At 39.6% G+C, this 17,735-nt stretch overlaps 1 protein-coding gene across 1 annotated transcript in view; it reads left to right on the top strand.

Moving 5' to 3' along the window:
• The window catches only part of SLC25A13 (solute carrier family 25 (aspartate/glutamate carrier), member 13), an 83,023-nt gene that overhangs the window by 24,855 nt on the left and 40,433 nt on the right, over positions 1 to 17,735 (top strand). The window contains exons 4-8 of the mRNA XM_009330493.1: positions 5,681 to 5,820; positions 12,583 to 12,729; positions 14,303 to 14,441; positions 15,269 to 15,362; positions 15,539 to 15,623. Of these exons, the coding sequence (XP_009328768.1) occupies positions 5,681 to 5,820; positions 12,583 to 12,729; positions 14,303 to 14,441; positions 15,269 to 15,362; positions 15,539 to 15,623 (605 nt within the window). The remainder of the gene's footprint in view (positions 1 to 5,680; positions 5,821 to 12,582; positions 12,730 to 14,302; positions 14,442 to 15,268; positions 15,363 to 15,538; positions 15,624 to 17,735) is intronic.

Below are 17,735 nucleotides of genomic sequence, written 5' to 3' on the forward strand. Positions count from 1 at the left end.
CAAGGTTTTGGTACAGATTTTCTATACCATGCACAAATTGCTTAAATGCATAAAGGTATAACATACATCATATATAAAATGTATATAGCATATAACATATAAAATAAAGCCAATTGTGACAGCTTTTCTGCAGAAATGTTGCAGCTATTTCGTAAGGAGAGTGGGATTTTTGTAGATAATAATGAGATTTTTTTCTAGCTCTGTGTTGAGATAGTATTAACTTCGTTGGACTGAATGATGGCACTGCATGAAACATTTAGGTACTTGTGCAAATAAATAATTTGAAAGAATTTCAGGTTTAATACATCAGCTATTTATGTGCTGTAGCCTGTAAAGATTTTAGTAGCTTTTTCTGTCAAGTGACTAGATGGCATGTGCAGCTAGTTCTCCCAATAAACTTGATTAATGTGTAGAAGGAGCTGAGGATTTCTGAGTTCTTTTCTTAAACGTAAAATATAGTGGGAGAATGACTTGCAGTTTGCTCCTTTTACAATTTCAAATTTCCAAATAGATAATTTTCACTTGGGGAACCCAGTGGTCTTTATTGTGTCATGAGGGTCTGTGGTTATTCCAAAGCACTCCTTATTTCTAGTTATAATTCTTAATCACAGTATGGAAATGTGAATGCAGTATACTTGTTTGTACAGTAAGCATTTAAGCATAGACATCAGTACACTGGAGAGAAGAAAGTCCCCAGGACCCAAAGGACAAAAAACCCCCACTGTAAACCAGCAGGCAGTTCACCTGGAGGGAAAATAGGACATCTTTTTTGTACAGTGATCAGAAACCAATGATAAGGTATCTATTCTTTAATTAGAGGCAGCGCGGGGAAAAACAAACATTTATTATAGAGCTTTGCAATTTATTTTGAGTTTCAAAGTTTAGTTTTTTTAAAGATGGACACAAATGACAGCATGGATTTCTAAAAATGAATATTTAAAATCTTCTCCTTCAACCTGTTGTTTGCTTGCTTTCCAACAGCTCTGGTTCAAACAATGCAAACACAAAAATGGTTGTATCTTTTGCTAGCTTTAGATCTTGTGCTCTTACAGCTCCAGCCAGTGGAGCATTGATGTTTTGTCTTTTTAAAACTAAAACAAATAAACAGTGTCTTAATATGGATTTAAAAGCTTCAGTTTATCAGTTATTTTTTATTAAATACCGGTTTAGGATCAAACCACAGTTGCCCAGAGAGGTTGTGGAATCTCCATCATTAGAGATACTCAGACCTCAGCTGGACATGGACCTGAGCAACCTGAACTGGTTGGACCTGCTTTGACTGGAGGTTGTACTAGATGGCATCGAGGTGTCCTTTCCATCACAAATTCTTCTGTGACTCTGTGAAACAGGTTCCTTTAAAAAAACGTCTGAACAAACAAAGTAACTCCTGGCTACTGAAGGACATTGCTGTTCTTTACTGTGTTTAGTTGAGGAACTTGTGGATAGCCATGGAACTTCAGCTGCGGGTTTAAGGTGAAACTACATTTTAAAACTGTCCATTTTTTGTTTTAATACTGGACTTAGATGATTAGGAGATGATACTGTTAGAACTGAACAATAACTTGGAGTGAGTTCTAGTATGTAATTGGATACATTTTGATGGTTAAATCACAGGGTAAAACACAAGATTTTTTCACGGAGCACGAATGGTCTTTAATGTTTGAATCAGGCAATCTGACTACAGACAAGACTTCAGTCAGTGACATTGTTGTAGATGAATGGGTGATGAGACTGGCAAGGAAAGAGGAAAAATGCTGTCCACTGAGTGTATATAGGAGTTTGTGAACCATAAATAGTTGTGAAAAGGAAGTACAGGGTATGTGTAAAAAGGCAGTGGCAAACAGGATACCATGTCTCATGCTGTCGTGGTTTAACCTCAGCCGGCAATGGAGCACCACACAGCCGCTCGCTCACTCTCCCCCGCGCCCCAGTGGGATGGGAGAGAGAAATGGAAGAGTAAAAGTGGGAAAACTCGTGGGTTGAGATAAAGGCAGTTTAATGATTGAAGTAAAATAAAATAGCAGTAATAACAATAACAATAAAAGAATACACAAAGCAAGTGATGCACAATGCAATTGCTTACCACCCGCCAACCGATGCCCAGCCAGTCCCCGAGCAGCGGCCCCCCCCGGCCAGCTTTCTCCAGTTTATGTACTGAGCGTGATGTCACATGGTATGGAATGTCCCTTTGGCCAGTTTGGGTCAGCTGTCCTGGCTGTGCCCCCTCTTGTGCACCTCCAGCCTTCTCAGTTGGTAGAGCATGGGAAGCTGAAAAGTCCTTGATTAGTGTAAGCACTACTTAGCAACAACCAAAACATGGGTGTGTTATCAACATTATTCTCCTCCTAAATCCAAGACACAGCACTGTACCAGCTACTAGGAAGGAAATTAACTCTATCCCAGCCGAAACCAGGACACATGCCATCAAGGAATCAGTAGAAGCACAGTAGGCGATCTTCCAGTCAGCTACCTGCACTGTATAATCCAACATGTACTCTGTCAGAAAAGCACCTGGTATTAGTTGCTAAGACATACTGACATCAATATATACAGTATGATTTTGAAAAGATCAAGTAGCAGAGAGAGTTCTCATGCTATTGTACTAAATACCTACACTAATGCAGTAGTCTGTGTTTTCCAAGTCATAGCAAAAATTGTGTACATCTCCTGCTTGGACTGTTCGGAAGGATATTTGTACTTGCATGAACTCCTGAGGTGTGCGTGTAGCCTTTAATCTCTAAAATAGACAAGGGAATGCAAATGCCCTGGATATATTCCTAGCTGGCTTGATGAGGTTTTAAGTTCCATTGCTGAGAGTTCCTTTGCCATTTATAATGCCAATAATTAAACATTGTCTTTAGTCTGAAATTACCATTCTTTTCACTTCTTGATGTTTGATTTTCTTGAGCTGGATTTTTTCTTTTGGGACACAACTAAGGAGGGTTTACAATGCACAGAGTTGGGGGAGCAAGATGCATTGTTCCTTCAAGATAGCTAATGTATGGTAACTAATTAAAATAAAATTACAGTGGCATAATCAGAGGACACTCTGTAACTTCCGTATGTTAACAAGTTGAAGTAAAGATTGTGATGAGCCTGGCCCCATGAAAAGGAATTTGAGACTTTTATACTAGCTAAGATTTTCCTATCTCTTACCTCCCATCAAGTAAGAACGCACCTTTTTTCTCTGACAAAGTCAAATCTGGAGTCCAACCAAACATAGCTTTTGGTTAAACAGTGACTTGTTCTTATCTCATCCAAACAACATCAGTGTCTTGCTCTGGGGAAATTCAGGAGATGAGATCGGAGAGAAAGAGGAAGCAGATGAGCATCTGATTTCTGTGCAAGAGACAGGTACCGGAGCTGTTCGGGAATATCTTCATTCCCCTGAAAAAGCAGAGTGATTGCTACCAGGAAGAGACAGCCTTATTTCCTCTTGCTTGTGCACAACACAGTCTGTCTTCTTCATGCTGGTTCCCTTCTTTGAGGGGTGGGGAAGGAAGTCTGGCAGAAGCAGGAACTTTACAGAGGTGGTCTCCAATGACATGTGGCAAGGTGCTTCGAGCTGTGTCAGTAGGAAGCATCCTAAATAAAAGACATTCAGTAGAGGGACAGGACCTCACCCTGAACTGATTTGCTTTCCCTCCTGTTGCCCCGAGAGCAGAATTTTGCTCCTGGAGAATGCTGGCAGATGAGATCTAAGCTGGCTGTGATGGAGCTTGAAGACATGAATGAACAATGCTGTCCTGGGGGCACTATCTGATGTTGCTTGGAGAAAATTCTCATAGGACATTAGGGCTTGAAGTTCTGAATTTTAAGAATTTGAGGTTAACTGCGGTCAGTCTTTCTGTTTGTAAGTTAAATGCAACTTGTTCTTTCACCACTGATTCCCTGGGATCAGTGAGTGGTATGTTTTTAAAGATGAAACTACTGACTGTTTTGAGGGATGGGAAGAGGTTCACAGTATCATCTCTGCTCTTCCTGTGAATCCCAGAAATGAACAGCCCCATGCTTTAGAACAAGCTGTCCTTGTGGGTAACACCAGCTGCAGTGCTTTTGGGTCTGTGTCCCTTTCACCTCCTTGGGGCCATTTTTTCCTATGTCTTTATCCTTCATTCACTTGGGCACTTCCTAACATCTTCCTGGCTCTTGGCCATCCCACCCCACTCTCACTTTTTCCTTCTTCCTTGCCTGAAAGTGGGAATTTCACCCTGGCTGGGTTTCCCCAGGTCAGCAGAGCCGCTGTGCCTGGCTGGCATGGGCTGAACCAGAAGCCAGAACTCAGCCTGCGCAAGACATGGGATCTCACGGCTCCAAGGAGTCGGCTCCCACCATAGCTTGTGGCACTGGGGTGAGCTGGAAGGCAGCTCCCAGGCCTGCCTGGTAGGCAGAGGCTGGCTCTAGCGAGGTGGCTCCCAGCTTGTTCTGCACACAGGCAGGCACAAAGCTGTGCTGATTTCATCGCCCCCAGGCACCAGCCGTGCTTGGGAACTGGCTTCCAGCTCTGCTGCTCGCAGAGACAGACAGGACCTCTGCGTTTGGGCTCCTGGTCTTTCTTCCACAAAGCGTGAAGGGGGCAAGAGACCAGCTCCTGGCCCTGCCTGTGGGTAGGGAGTGTCTCCTGCAGGAACTAGCAGGAGACAAGAACTGGCTCTTGGCTGGTGTTGCTGGAGGAGTCATACGTCGGTTAGGAAGATATATAGCAGTTGGGAACCTCTGGCCCTGAGCTTGTCTTCAGAAGATATCTTTGCCCTATATTTTTGGCCGAGAGACTATCACATTGAAGTGGGCACTGTTGTGTGAGACAAGTATTTCCTCAGATCTTGTTGATGTTTCCATTAGTTAAAATATGTATAGTCCAGTTCCAGCAAGGTATGGTCCATATTACTGATAGTATAACTTGGTGTGTTTCAAATAGTTGTTTCTTCACCAAAAATGCCATGTATTACCAAAAAATCTGCCAAACCCGTAATAAACCATTGCCCAGTTACGACTACTAAACTGAACTAAACTATGAAGCTTGCATTTAGGTGTGATCAAACAAACTTGTCCTGCCGCCCCCCTCCTTGTAGCAGAGGTCTAGGGTTAAACTCTGCTTAGTGCTGGAGCTGGTGATAAATTTGTGTTCCTGCCTGCCATGTCTCCCCCATCCCCTGTCCTGAGTGTCACTGCTCCTGTAAGGTAACTACAGAAAAGTGCATCTTGCAATACTAGTATTTTTGTAGTTGATTTGCTTAATGTGGAGAACTCTGTGAATAATACAAAAGCCTGAATAATAGTGACACAAAATTTTCATTGTTAGCAGCTTGAAAAGATAGTGCTGAAAATTGGTTAGCTTTAGTCATCTTTTTATAAATTGTCTTTTAATTTTAATCTTTTCTTGCTTGACTTTGAAACTTGAAATATCTAGTTGAGTCTCTTCTAATCAAATGCTGTGAGTATAAAACTTCACAAATAAAGAGATTATTCAGAGGTTGCATTTGTGAGGGTGTTGAAAACTTTTCATTTGTTATGATATTGGTCAACAAAAAAATCAGGTTTGCTTTACAATGTTACTAATTTGTATGAACGGTGTAGCTTTCCTGTTAGAAAATACCATATTTGTTTTACTTGTATAAATATATGCTTGTATCTGTTATTTTATTTTATTATTAAATGAACATTTTTCTTTTCTTCCCAGAGGATGCTAAGCAAGTTTTTGGCCAGACCACAATTCATCAACACATTCCGTTTAACTGGAATTCAGAGTTCGTACAGCTGCATTTTGGAAAGGATAGAAAAAGACACCTAACATATGCGGAGTTCACCCAGTTTTTACTGGTGGGTCTAATACAATACAGTTTTTCAAGAGTAATAAGAATGCAAGAATCAAAGTATTTGCAAACTTACCAAATACCATGCTGGTAGGAAAGTTGCAAGATAGACGAGTGTAGGCTTTTACAGTCAGAGTGCTGGACTTTAATAGTGTGTTGATAAATAGGATATGCTTGTGGTAAAATTGCTGATTCAGGCTATCTGTTTGGGTTTTTTTTTTTTTCATTTCTTTCGTTTTTGGCACCTGTGCGCAGAAGGTGATCTTTTCTACACTGTTGTGTAGACAAGAGACATGAAATCAAAAACCTAGACCTCAAAGTCTGAAAATCTCCTGTATATTTGAATTGCATGGGTCAAAGAATGCTAAATAACAGTACTGAACATTTTGGACCCAGTTACCACGCTGGTATTAAGAAGAAGCACTGTCTGTAAACAGCATGTTTACCAAATTTGTATTTAATTCAGTCCTGATATCCAATAAAGATGTTGTTTTGCTGCAAGCCCTTTCCACACCCTTCTTTACTTTTGGCCTTTTTTGAATTAAAAGTATCTCAGGGAAATGTGGTATATAGAGAATAAGATACAATCTTTCTTTTGCAAGGAATTCTTGGCTATTCACACTTTAGGGTACTTCGTTACAGAAAACAAAATATTATGCTAATAAAAAAATAAACAGATTATCTGTATTTCAGCAGTACTGTTAAAAATAGTCTTCAGTAGGAAAAGTGATCCTTGAAGTCGTAAAACACGTGAGTTTCTTATTTGTATTCCTTCTGAATACTTAATGCCTGTATTAGTATTTACACTAGAGAGTTTTAAAATGGGAACCTGCTTCAAGACTGCAAGGTTTCTTTTTTTCTTGTTTACACAAGTATGTTAGTTCACAGTAGGAGGTGGTATCATTTTGATGAGGAATAATTAAGATAATGCTATTGAGACAAATGTTTCAAATTGACTTTGTAGAACAGAGCCTAATTAACTTTGTATGAAGAGGACGTCAGGTATCACATGATTAAATCGTATTCCCTTAGGTTTTGTGTTGACTATTGTAACTCCTAAGTAGCTAAGACATAGACCAGTTTTGTGACAGAATAGTGAACTAGAACCTCTTTTGGATAAAAAACCAAATGTGTCACTTGATTAGGAAAAAATGTCTCTGACCACGTGTTCTGGTGTTCATGTATCCTGATTTTAGTGGATTAAAATCACAGTCTTAACAGAGTACCAGTCCTGTTTGGCTCATGTATCTGTTTGTTTAGAGATCTGAGGAAAACTTGAAGAAAAACCCAGAATGAAAAAAGGACACTTTTTTGCCCCCCAAAAAAGGGGGGGGGGGGGGGGGGGGGAGCAGGCTGGACTGCGAAATCAGAAATATTTTCCTCCCCATCTTTTCAAATGGAACAATTTGCCAAATCCTACTTTGTCCTGTCAACTAACAGGGGGGGGGCGGTGAGGGAGGTTAGAGCCATGGGCCTAAAAGAGCCCGTAACCTCTTGGCTGGGTATTTGGAAGATTTGAGTGCTTTCTTTGTGTCTTTGGGTTCTTTTGTGTTTTTTCTTTGAATTAGGAAAAGCAAGAGCTGAGGCAGGAGTTTTCTAACTTTGGAGATGAGTCCTAACTACTAGGCTTTCTCATCCTATGGAGGGCTGTTCCTCTTTCCTTGTCTAAAAGGACTTTTCTTGGATGTGATCATATTCTGGGGAGAATTGTATTTGGTTTTGGTGTGTCTTGCCCTGCCTTGTTGTTTTTTGTTTTTTACCGGCTCTACTGCAAAAGTGAATCTTAGCTAGTTGCAGTGCAGGGTAAAAGGTTGTGTTGGAAAATGTCAGTGGTCCTCATTAGCCAGACAGCCCTTTTGGTGATGATCCATATAGGACAGAAAGAGGGAAGAGCATAAACATGGAGAATAAGGATGACAATTGTGGGTGTCCTCTAGAGAGGTGAGATGCATTCAGGAAAAGTTCTAAGGCTGCTAATAAAGATGCTCTCAGCATTGGTGCAGGCATCAAGGACTTTCAAATAAATTAATTGTCCTAAGACTCTGCTGAAGTTGTCTGCTATCAGTACAATCTGTTAGGATGCTCAGTCAGTCACAGAAATTGGGTACATCTGTTTACCCACTTTCTAGAACTGTAAATCTTTGAAACACATAAGTTTCCTTGCTGATTCTTGCCTTGCAGCATTGTATTATAGATACTGAAGTTTGGGCGCAGAAATGACTCTCAGGGCAAATAGGAGAGTTAATGTTCACAGGCACGGAAATCTTCCTTTAAGCTCTGTAACTTTTAGTACTCATCCTTTCTTTCTGACATTCTGCCTGTGCATGAGTCAGTCTTCTTGGTCTGATGTCTAGACCTTGGACCTTAGACAGCAGGAGACCACAGTGGATACCAAATTACCTTTCTGCATTCCTGATGTGTGAATGCTCTTTACATTGCACTTAACATGGACCAGATGGTTCTGTAAGGTGCTTCAGGTACTGCTTTGTAAGTACAATGCAATTTGCAACTTTTAATGAAATAATCTGGCTAGATTCAAATTCATTCACGTTGGGTCCTATTATGCCACATAAAGTTGTTACATATTCATTATCTGTTGCAGTATTTGGGCTGATCATCACTTCTGGCAAAGCTGAAGGTACGTGGTAAATAACAATATATTTTATCCATGCACAAGATGGATCTCTTCTGGCTTTAAATAAGAAGTGTTTATCTGGGATTCTGAATATTTATATCCTGCCAGCACTTTTTTTGTCTACAGTAACAGAGATGCCCAAAAGTATAGCCTCCAAACCGCTTGGCTCTAATACAGTTAACAATCTATTTGCATCAACCCAGAGCTCAAGGTGTGTTGTTTACCCTGCTTCTTACTTTACTAGCTTAAAATTAGCTCATATGTCTCCGCTATATATCTGTCACATCTATATCTGTTTGGATATGGTCATGTGCCATCATCACTTAAGTGGCAAGTCTGCTTCACTAAGAGCAACATTGGCCCCTTTCTCAGCATGTAAAATCTATTCTGCAGGATGAATTTTAACATATGCTTATATGTGGGCCTGGTAAATCCATTTCCACATTGTCTGGGAATTTATTTGTGCCCAGCATATTAGTTGATGAAGTAGTACTCTTCATAATTGAACCCCGGGATCTACTCCAGTGGCAAGAATTGTGCTGTATCTGATGACTTGTAGATCCATTGTGATGGAATCCAAACATAAATTTCTATCTAAGTGGAAAGTAAAGAAGCTTTTAATGAGCTGTAAGTGAAAGCTGAGGTAAAATCTCTAGATAGGAAATAATTTCATGAAAATTCTGGTGCCAGCATGCCTGCCGTGATGTGCAAATTAATTTTCCACAAAGTCTTGTGCTACCTGGGAGAATTCTGGACTTCTAGCATCAAGGGAGAAGCTTGCTTCCTAAGTACGTGTAAGTTTACAGAAAGTCTAGTTGGAGAAGGTTCTTTAGGATGTGTACTTTGTATTGCAAAGCAATGAGGATTGTATTTCTTTAAATCTTAATCTGTCTAGGTAAACAATATTGGACTGAAATAGGTGAAACAAAAATTATTGCAAGTCAGATAGCATCTCTAAACACTACAACTTTGATTTATTGTTTTTCAGTTTATTTTTAAGGTGGTATTTTCTATATTAGGTGCATATACACAGCATAGGCGATGTTACGAACATCTCATAAAGATTTCCCTGATAAATTGCTAGTAGCTAGTGAGCCTCATTTTGAACTGTAGTTAGTCATGCTGTGAGATGTCTCAACTTTCAGGCTTGGAGACTGAGGGAATGGATAGCCTTTCTTTTGAGTTAAACACTTTAAGGAGTTTATTGCATTGTTATGCAATGTACAGTGATTAGAGAAGTGACATCTGTCTGTTTTTTTTGTGACAGACTTTATAGGAGAAATTTAGTTTTGAGACTAAGTGTGTTACCATGTAGTGGTCTGCATGTTCTTGTATGCTGTGTCGCTGCCATGGTCATGGTTTGGGAATGTCACGTGGCTGAAGGTCCCTGTGCTTTTTTCTGCTCAGTACAACTGGAAAATGCGTAGCACAGCTCAAAATAACTGTAGCCTAAAAAGACCCTACCTTTCTGAGAAGGTGGGATGAGTCTTCTGTATCTATTTGCAGTATGCTTAAACCATTTCATTTCTGAACTAAGGAGGAGGTGCGAATAGGGAGCTCCAGAAGACTGACATCATCCTATTCAGAGTTTTTTCTTGCTGTCTGTCTACAGCTAAGCGGCTTTTCCTAGCTGACAAGAGTATGGGCAAATGGCAGCGCTGAGTCCTTGACCATCTGTTTAACCAAGCGATTAAATTCTTCTCTCTAGTGGGTTCCACATGTACCAAGAAGATTGAAAGGAATCATGTTAGCAAGGAGAGGATGGGGTGTTTTGGCTTGTACTCAACTGTAGTAGTAACAGCCTTTTTGCAATTAGCTGGGTGATGACAAGAAACATGCACTTAATGTATCTCTCTGGAACGTGAGCCCCGCTTTGCTTCTGTGGCTGAGACATCACTGTCAGCCAAGGTCCCACCAATGGCATACGTACCTCCAAACTTGCTGACGGGTGTACACAGATGGTAACAGATTGGACTTCTGCAAGTGGTGTCCAGGTTTTTTACTGCATTTTAGTGCTGGATTCTGCCAGCACAACACTGCCAGCAGTTTCAGTGGTTAAAACAAATTGAATGAGAGAAGGAGGAGAAAGCAACATTCACAGTTTCCCCTGTAATTCTTCTGCTAAATTAGATTTATTTTTTCTTTGGTGATGCTGCCACTTAATGACAAACATTTTTGTTCATTTGTTCATACATTTCCACCTGCTATGTGGTGAGTATTTAGGGATACAAGAGTTACTATACCTAACTCCTCTTCAGAGCTCTCTGCCTCCTGAGTAGCTGCCTGCCTCAAGCTGACAAAGTTTTTTTGTGTTCTTGTGCTCCTCCCACTGTAAACCTCCCAAAATTGCTTGCTTCCAAATTTCTCTTGAAATTACAGTCACAATTGGAGTGAAGCAAGAGCTTACAGGGCTGCATCCAGCCAGAGTGAATATTATTGCTGAATTGTAACACCTCCACATAGGGGGCTGTAATGTAAAGGAAACGTGACAGAACTGAAATTGTAACACTTCAAATTATAACCCCCACAAGCGTTTCTCATCAAAAGCAGAAATTTCTGAATAATTCTGCGAGTGAAACGCAGTGTTGAAACATTGATCAGTCCTTTCCCCCCACACCCCTTTCCTCCTTCTGCCTAATATATTAGGAGGTTTTCATCATATTTTTCAGGTCAGGGTACGGTGATTTAATTAGAAATTAGGACTAAAATTGGAGAGGTCAGGAGACTGAAATGAAAAGACAAGCATGGTTTGAGTGGCAGCGTGCATCAATGGCCGTGGCATGAGCAGAAGGAGGGATGGTGGCTGCAGGCCTCCGGCAGGTCTGATCCTGCGCCGGCTGAATTGCCTTTCGCCCTTCACTCCCTAGTCCCTTGAATGGTGCTGTGAGATAAGTATCAACTTACAGGAGATAATATTCACCATTAATACATTGTGCTGGTGATTCTTGACTAGCCTGAGTCTTGGTTTAATATGACTTCTGAGGCATATATTTGCAAATATAATGGAAATAATAGGATAGTGTCATGGTTCACTGCAAGACTTGCTTAGTATTGCTGACATACTTTTGCTCTGATTCCATTTTCTGAATAACTGATTATGAAAATGTATTCAGACTAAGCACTGTATTTCCAGTGAAGAAGTTTTTATAAGCCTTGAAATTTAAAGGGAGGACATGGCAATGATTTGTTTTCCCCCATTCAGCAAAGAAATATAGATTGGGAAGTCTAACTACATCACCAAAAGGTTTTTTTGGTTTTGGCAAACCTGTAGAACTGAACAAAAAGTTTGTATGTATTATCAAGTTACTATCTGTGCAGGATTGTTCCATTTAAATGAAAAATAAAAAAAACCGAAGAAAGTAGTCTAACAATAATTTATGAAGAAAGGATGAAGGTCACAGTGGGAAAAGATACAGTTTTGAGAGATTAAATGCCTTTTTTCTGCCCTCTTCTCTCAGGGGTACATTTGAATCACAAAATGAGATTATCAGGTGGTTGCATCAGATAATGCTTGTGATTGATCTTTGCCTGTTACTACTGCTGAAATATTGAGAACTGATCTTTAATCAGTCGCGATACAAGGAGTTCTAAGTTAAACTGCTGGTGTCTTTTGTAGACAAATAACTTCATGTTTTAAATGAGGATTCTTTTTGAGGGAATGCTTTCAAGATTAGTGGGTGTCTATGTGGAAATCTCTGATGATTGCATTGTCCTCATTCAAGGAGTAGCAAACGCTTTTACAGAAAGTATTTTGACCTGCTGTGACACATGCGATAAACTGGCTAATACACATCATGGAACACTTTAATGTTCATGAGTGGGAGATTACCTGCACTGGTGTGTTGATACGTGCCCTCCATTTCTCAGTTAAATTAATTGCATGACCTAATGTCCAGACAGCAGAGAAATCATGATGGTTGTCCTAGACATTGAGCTCAATGATAGAGACCATATATGCCACCAATAGAAAAGGCTGAAAGTTACACGTACAATATCCAATTAAAATTAGATTACATGTAATCATGTTTTGTTAAGTGTGAGATATCTTGTAGGATTGCATTATATAAAATGCAATCTAGCTATTAAAGTGATGATTTTGAACCTAACTTTTTTTTTCCCCCCATATGTTTTCAGGAGATACAGTTAGAACATGCAAAACAAGCTTTTGTGCAGAGAGACAATGCTCAGGCCGGAAGAGTCACAGCTATGGACTTCAGGGACATTATGGTCACTATCCGGCCACACATGCTGACACCATTTGTAGAAGAATGTCTAGTAGCTGTGAGTAGTTCTGGTATCCCAACTGGGAAGGACCTGGGATACAGACATGGGATTTCTTTTTTATGTACCTCGACCACTATAAGTGGCACGTAGTCCCACTTATGGATGCATGTTTTTAAGTTTAGCAGTTATTATGTACACATATGGAAGTTAACCCTTATTGCAGAATATGTATCCTCAATGTTCCCGGTCTCCTGAGACAAAAGACAAAGCATGCGGATGAACCTTAGTATGGCCTACAAATGTAGAGTTTGCCTGACTATTTCCAGTCATTCCGTCGTAGTAGACTGTGTCAAATATGTCAAAATTCCATTGCATCCCACTTAAGAAGTCATCCTCAAAGGACTTGCTTTGTAATGTCAATTCTAAGCTCCTGAGTGTAATTTCCAAGCACCTGGGACAGTGTATGAACTGGAACATCACCCAGGGACATTCACTATATATTAACTGATAGTTGTTACGCTTGAGTGTACACTTTTTTTCAGCTTGAAGTGTATAAACCAAATTAAATATTACAATTCTGCAATTTCACTGAAGGAAAAAAAAAAGATACGTTCGGTTTTGACCCCAGTTTCTAGTTTTGAGAACTTGTAGTAGCACTTTCCAAGTAATCCAAAGTCTGGCCATATCCAGGTTTAAAGAAATCCGTTCTGCTTTGACTTGCAAGGGAGAATTCCAGGGAGATGTGTGAAGTGATGAGAACTGCAAACTCTGGACAGAATGTTGGAAGAAGCATACAGCAAAAAGCATAGCCAGAAGACTTAGGGACTGACAATGAGATCTGATACTTTCTTCCTTGATTCTCTCCCCAGTCTTGTTATCAAGCTTTCCTGGGTCATATACTCTCTCATAAAACATAAGATAAGATTTTTTTATTCTCCTTCAAGGTCAATTAAATTTTGCAAGCTTATGCATTGTTTTCAGAAATTTGCTTGATCACTGATCTTATACTTTAAATAGGGAATTGATCCAATAATTTTTCTGTGTGCAGACCCAATACCACTTTAAAATAAAGGTTTAGGCTCAGTTCTCATTTGAGAATGAATAACTGTTCGAGCCTTATTGTTCCCATTTTGTTTGACTGCCTGATGTAAGCCTGAGAGCTTACTGCTGTTTTTCTGTAACTTGAAATGCCTGTGAATTTAAATGTTTCAGTTGACCTTTTTCAGAATATGTTTTGATTTTGTTGAAATTTTCTGTATAGTAATGTACTTTACATGTAGAAGTAGATTTCCTCATTACTAGAAATAAGCCAACTTATGAAACATTTCCAACTGAAGCGGTACTGAAACTTGAACTTTGTAAATTACTACTGGTTATGTTGTTATAATCCTGCATATGTATTTGTTTAGGTTTGTAGGGTGGGGAGAGTTTTACATTCTGGTCATGATTAGTTTCAGTAACATAAGAATCTTTCATAGTTTTCTTTATTCTGCAGTTTTTTTAAAAAAAGCAACCCTGTGCTACTGTCGCTCTTGTAAAATAACATTGTTTGAAAACCTTTATTTCAAGATTTTTCTTAGTCTTGTAACAGTCTCCTTTCTCTTTTCTTCTTTTACTGTCTATACTCTAGGCTGCTGGAGGTACCACTTCCCATCAGGTCAGCTTTTCCTATTTTAATGGATTTAATTCTCTCCTTAACAACATGGAGCTCATTAGAAAGATCTACAGTACTCTGGCTGGAAATAGAAAAGATGTGGAAGTCACTAAGGGTTGGTAGAAATGTTTGCAGTCTGGAAGTTTCCTTGGGCGTTTGGTTGGGGCGGGTGAAGGGAAAGACCTCATCTGTATGCTTTTAAATCAATGGGAGGGGAAGAAAGCCTGCCTTGTTAGCATTCCTTGGTACACCACTCAGTTTTGAGCACTCCTGTTGGAGTCCACCCTCCAGGTTTTTCATTTTGTTTCAATCAGGAAAAGGTCCTAGTAAACTGGCGGTGGGGGCAGGGTGAGGAAAGTATGTAAAGATATTTAAAAGTTTAAAAAACTTCCTAGGACTCCTGCCAAATTGGCAGCCTATTAAAGTGACCTTCAAGGGTAGCTGAAGAATTCCATAAACTTGTATTGGCGGCACAGTAAGCTGATCTACAAGCTTGGAACAAGATGTTATCTGCTATATCTAACCACTTTTATAGAGAATTCCCTGTGCAACGCCAAAGTTTCATTAATGTGGCCTACTGGGACTATGCATGAAAAGTTCCACATCTCTTGACTCTTGGGGTTTTTTTCTGTTTGCTTTTTATTTTTTTTCCCTCTGACCCGCGACTGATTGATACCGTATGTCAAATATCCTAAATCCTGCTGATAGCACTAAGCTTTAAGACCAGAGAGTTGTACTTATTTGCATGAAGGATAGACCATTTAAAACATACATTTATGGAGTGGCAGGAACACTTTTGTGGTGGGTCACTTTTATTCCCTTTCTCCCTCCCCCACCGGCATCTTCTACTTAATACTAAGATATAAAGCAATACTGGGATGCTCTGGATTATTTGTTCTGGTTTGATTAGTTTTTCTTTTCTGTATTTTTATTCTGTTGCAGAGGAGTTTGTTCTGGCAGCTCAGAAATTTGGTCAGGTTACACCCATGGAAGTTGACATCTTGTTTCAGTTAGCAGATCTATATGAGCCACGGGGGTAAGTGGAGAATTATCTATCCTCCTCTCTTTCCTTTCCTCCTCTCTCCTTCTTGGAAGGATTGGGAGGTGGTGTTGAGGAACAGGAGATTGTAGTGTAGTGGTCACATGCAGGTAACTTCTTGTGATCTGAAAACCCATCTCTAAGCAAATGCTAAGCTGAATTAATTTCCTCAGGCGCATGACATTAGCTGATATCGAAAGAATTGCTCCTCTGGAGGAAGGGACGTTGCCCTACAACCTCGCCGAGGCTCAGAGGCAGGTAAGAACAGAAGCCAGTATGATGCTATTATCTGTTTCCAGTGCCAGGTAAATAGATAGCCAACCTCCTTCTGTGTGGTCAGCTAAGTTGCTTTTCTCTTGTGTTCTGTAATATCTGTGAGGAATACCTTCTTGTTAGAATTTCTTTTTAACCTGTGTCATGTCCTCTCCATCTCTTCTGTGTGCTGCATTTTGACAGGCTAAATGTAAATTTACTTTGGAAAGATAAAATGTATATGAGTGTCATCCAGCTATTCAGTAAATATTAGGTGTATACCTAATTAAGGTGTTCGTGTTTTGTGATTCTGTTGCTCTCTGTTCTTTTTAATGAGGAAAGAAGACTTCCTGCTTCGAATATGGATGGTAAATTCAGCATCTAGCCTAGGAAATGGCAGCCCTTGTTCTGAACACACACATGCATGTTCCCGGCTTCAGAGTATTCTCTGCTTTGCCTTATGCTCTGCTGAATATCAAAATATAAGAGATTATGTTTAGTCTACCATCACAGTTTCGGTAAAAGCATTAATATTCTGTGCATTTGCAAAAACTAAAGGATATTGACTTTCAGTGGTATAACAGAAAATGAACTTTTTTTGTGTTTGAGGCAAAAAGAAATAGGAGTGTTCTTTAAATGTCAAACCTGTTGATTTTTTAGCTTTCATATTACTGTAGCATATCATTTTTATTGACACAAGTTTCTATACAGATAGATTAAAAACTAACCCTCTGTTTCTGTTTCTCTCTTTCTCTGTCTCTATTTTAAGGCAGTCTTAACTTTGTGTCTTGTGAGACTAAGGGGTTTTTGTTGGGTTTTTTTTTCCTGCTCTGGGTCTGTGCGGAGACGCCAGTTTGACCACAATGAGTTGATGCAGGCTACATTTTTAGGACTGTCAGGCCTGTGTGTGTGTGTGTACACATGCATCTCCTTTGCTTCTCTTTCTTCTCCTCCTTCCCCTACATGCGAACACCCCCACCACCGCTCCAAGAGAGTATCTAGGGTGGCGGTTTTCTGTTTGTTTGAGCAGTGACTAAATGTTGACTGTGCTGGGATTAATTCAAATGAGTTGGCTCCCAAAAGCTCACCATCTATTCCTAGAAGACTCCTAAAGGAGTTAAAAGCATTTGCATTGGACTGAATATCAAGTAACGTAAGTTACAATAGGTGGCAGTAAAATGTAGCCAAAAATGCGATGGTGGAAGTAGCAGCTTCTCCAATTTTTGCTTTGGGGCCACTATCTTTGCTTGTATGATTTATGCCATTTTAAGAGGCTAGGACATACGAACCTGCTTAAATCTTACCATTTCTTCTGCATCTGTGTCCTACCTTTTCATTTTTCCATCCAATTCCTTTTTGATGTCAGCTGCTTGATGCTGAGACTGAAAAGATATTCAGCTACATTGGTACCTTCAACTTACTTTCTGGCCAACTCCAGCCACACTGGAATATTAGCTGAAGCCTAAACACATTTTCAGGAAAAAATATATCCATATTTTTATTTTGTCCTTTTACTTGTAGTATCCTAAAAAAAAAAGTATTACAAAAAGTGTTAATAAGTACGGAACGCTTAACACCCTTGCAGAACTTTGTTTTCCTAATTCTTTTGTTTCATTAGATAGCAATTTTAAATCTGAAGAAAGCTCACCATCTATTCCTAGAAGACTCCTAAAGGAGTTAAAAGCATTTGCATTGGACTGAATATCAAGTAACGTAAGTTACAATAGGTGGCAGTAAAATGTAGCCAAAAATGCGATGGTGGAAGTAGCAGCTTCTCCAATTTTTGCTTTGGGGCCACTATCTTTGCTTGTATGATTTATGCCATTTTAAGAGGCTAGGACATACGAACCTGCTTAAATCTTACCATTTCTTCTGCATCTGTGTCCTACCTTTTCATTTTTCCATCCAATTCCTTTTTGATGTCAGCTGCTTGATGCTGAGACTGAAAAGATATTCAGCTACATTGGTACCTTCAACTTACTTTCTGGCCAACTCCAGCCACACTGGAATATTAGCTGAAGCCTAAACACATTTTCAGGAAAAAATATATCCATATTTTTATTTTGTCCTTTTACTTGTAGTATCCTAAAAAAAAAGTATTACAAAAAGTGTTAATAA

The sequence above is a fragment of the Pygoscelis adeliae genome, unplaced genomic scaffold (assembly GCF_000699105.1).
Source record: "Pygoscelis adeliae isolate BGI_AS28 unplaced genomic scaffold, ASM69910v1 Scaffold27, whole genome shotgun sequence".
NCBI lineage: Eukaryota > Metazoa > Chordata > Aves > Sphenisciformes > Spheniscidae > Pygoscelis > Pygoscelis adeliae.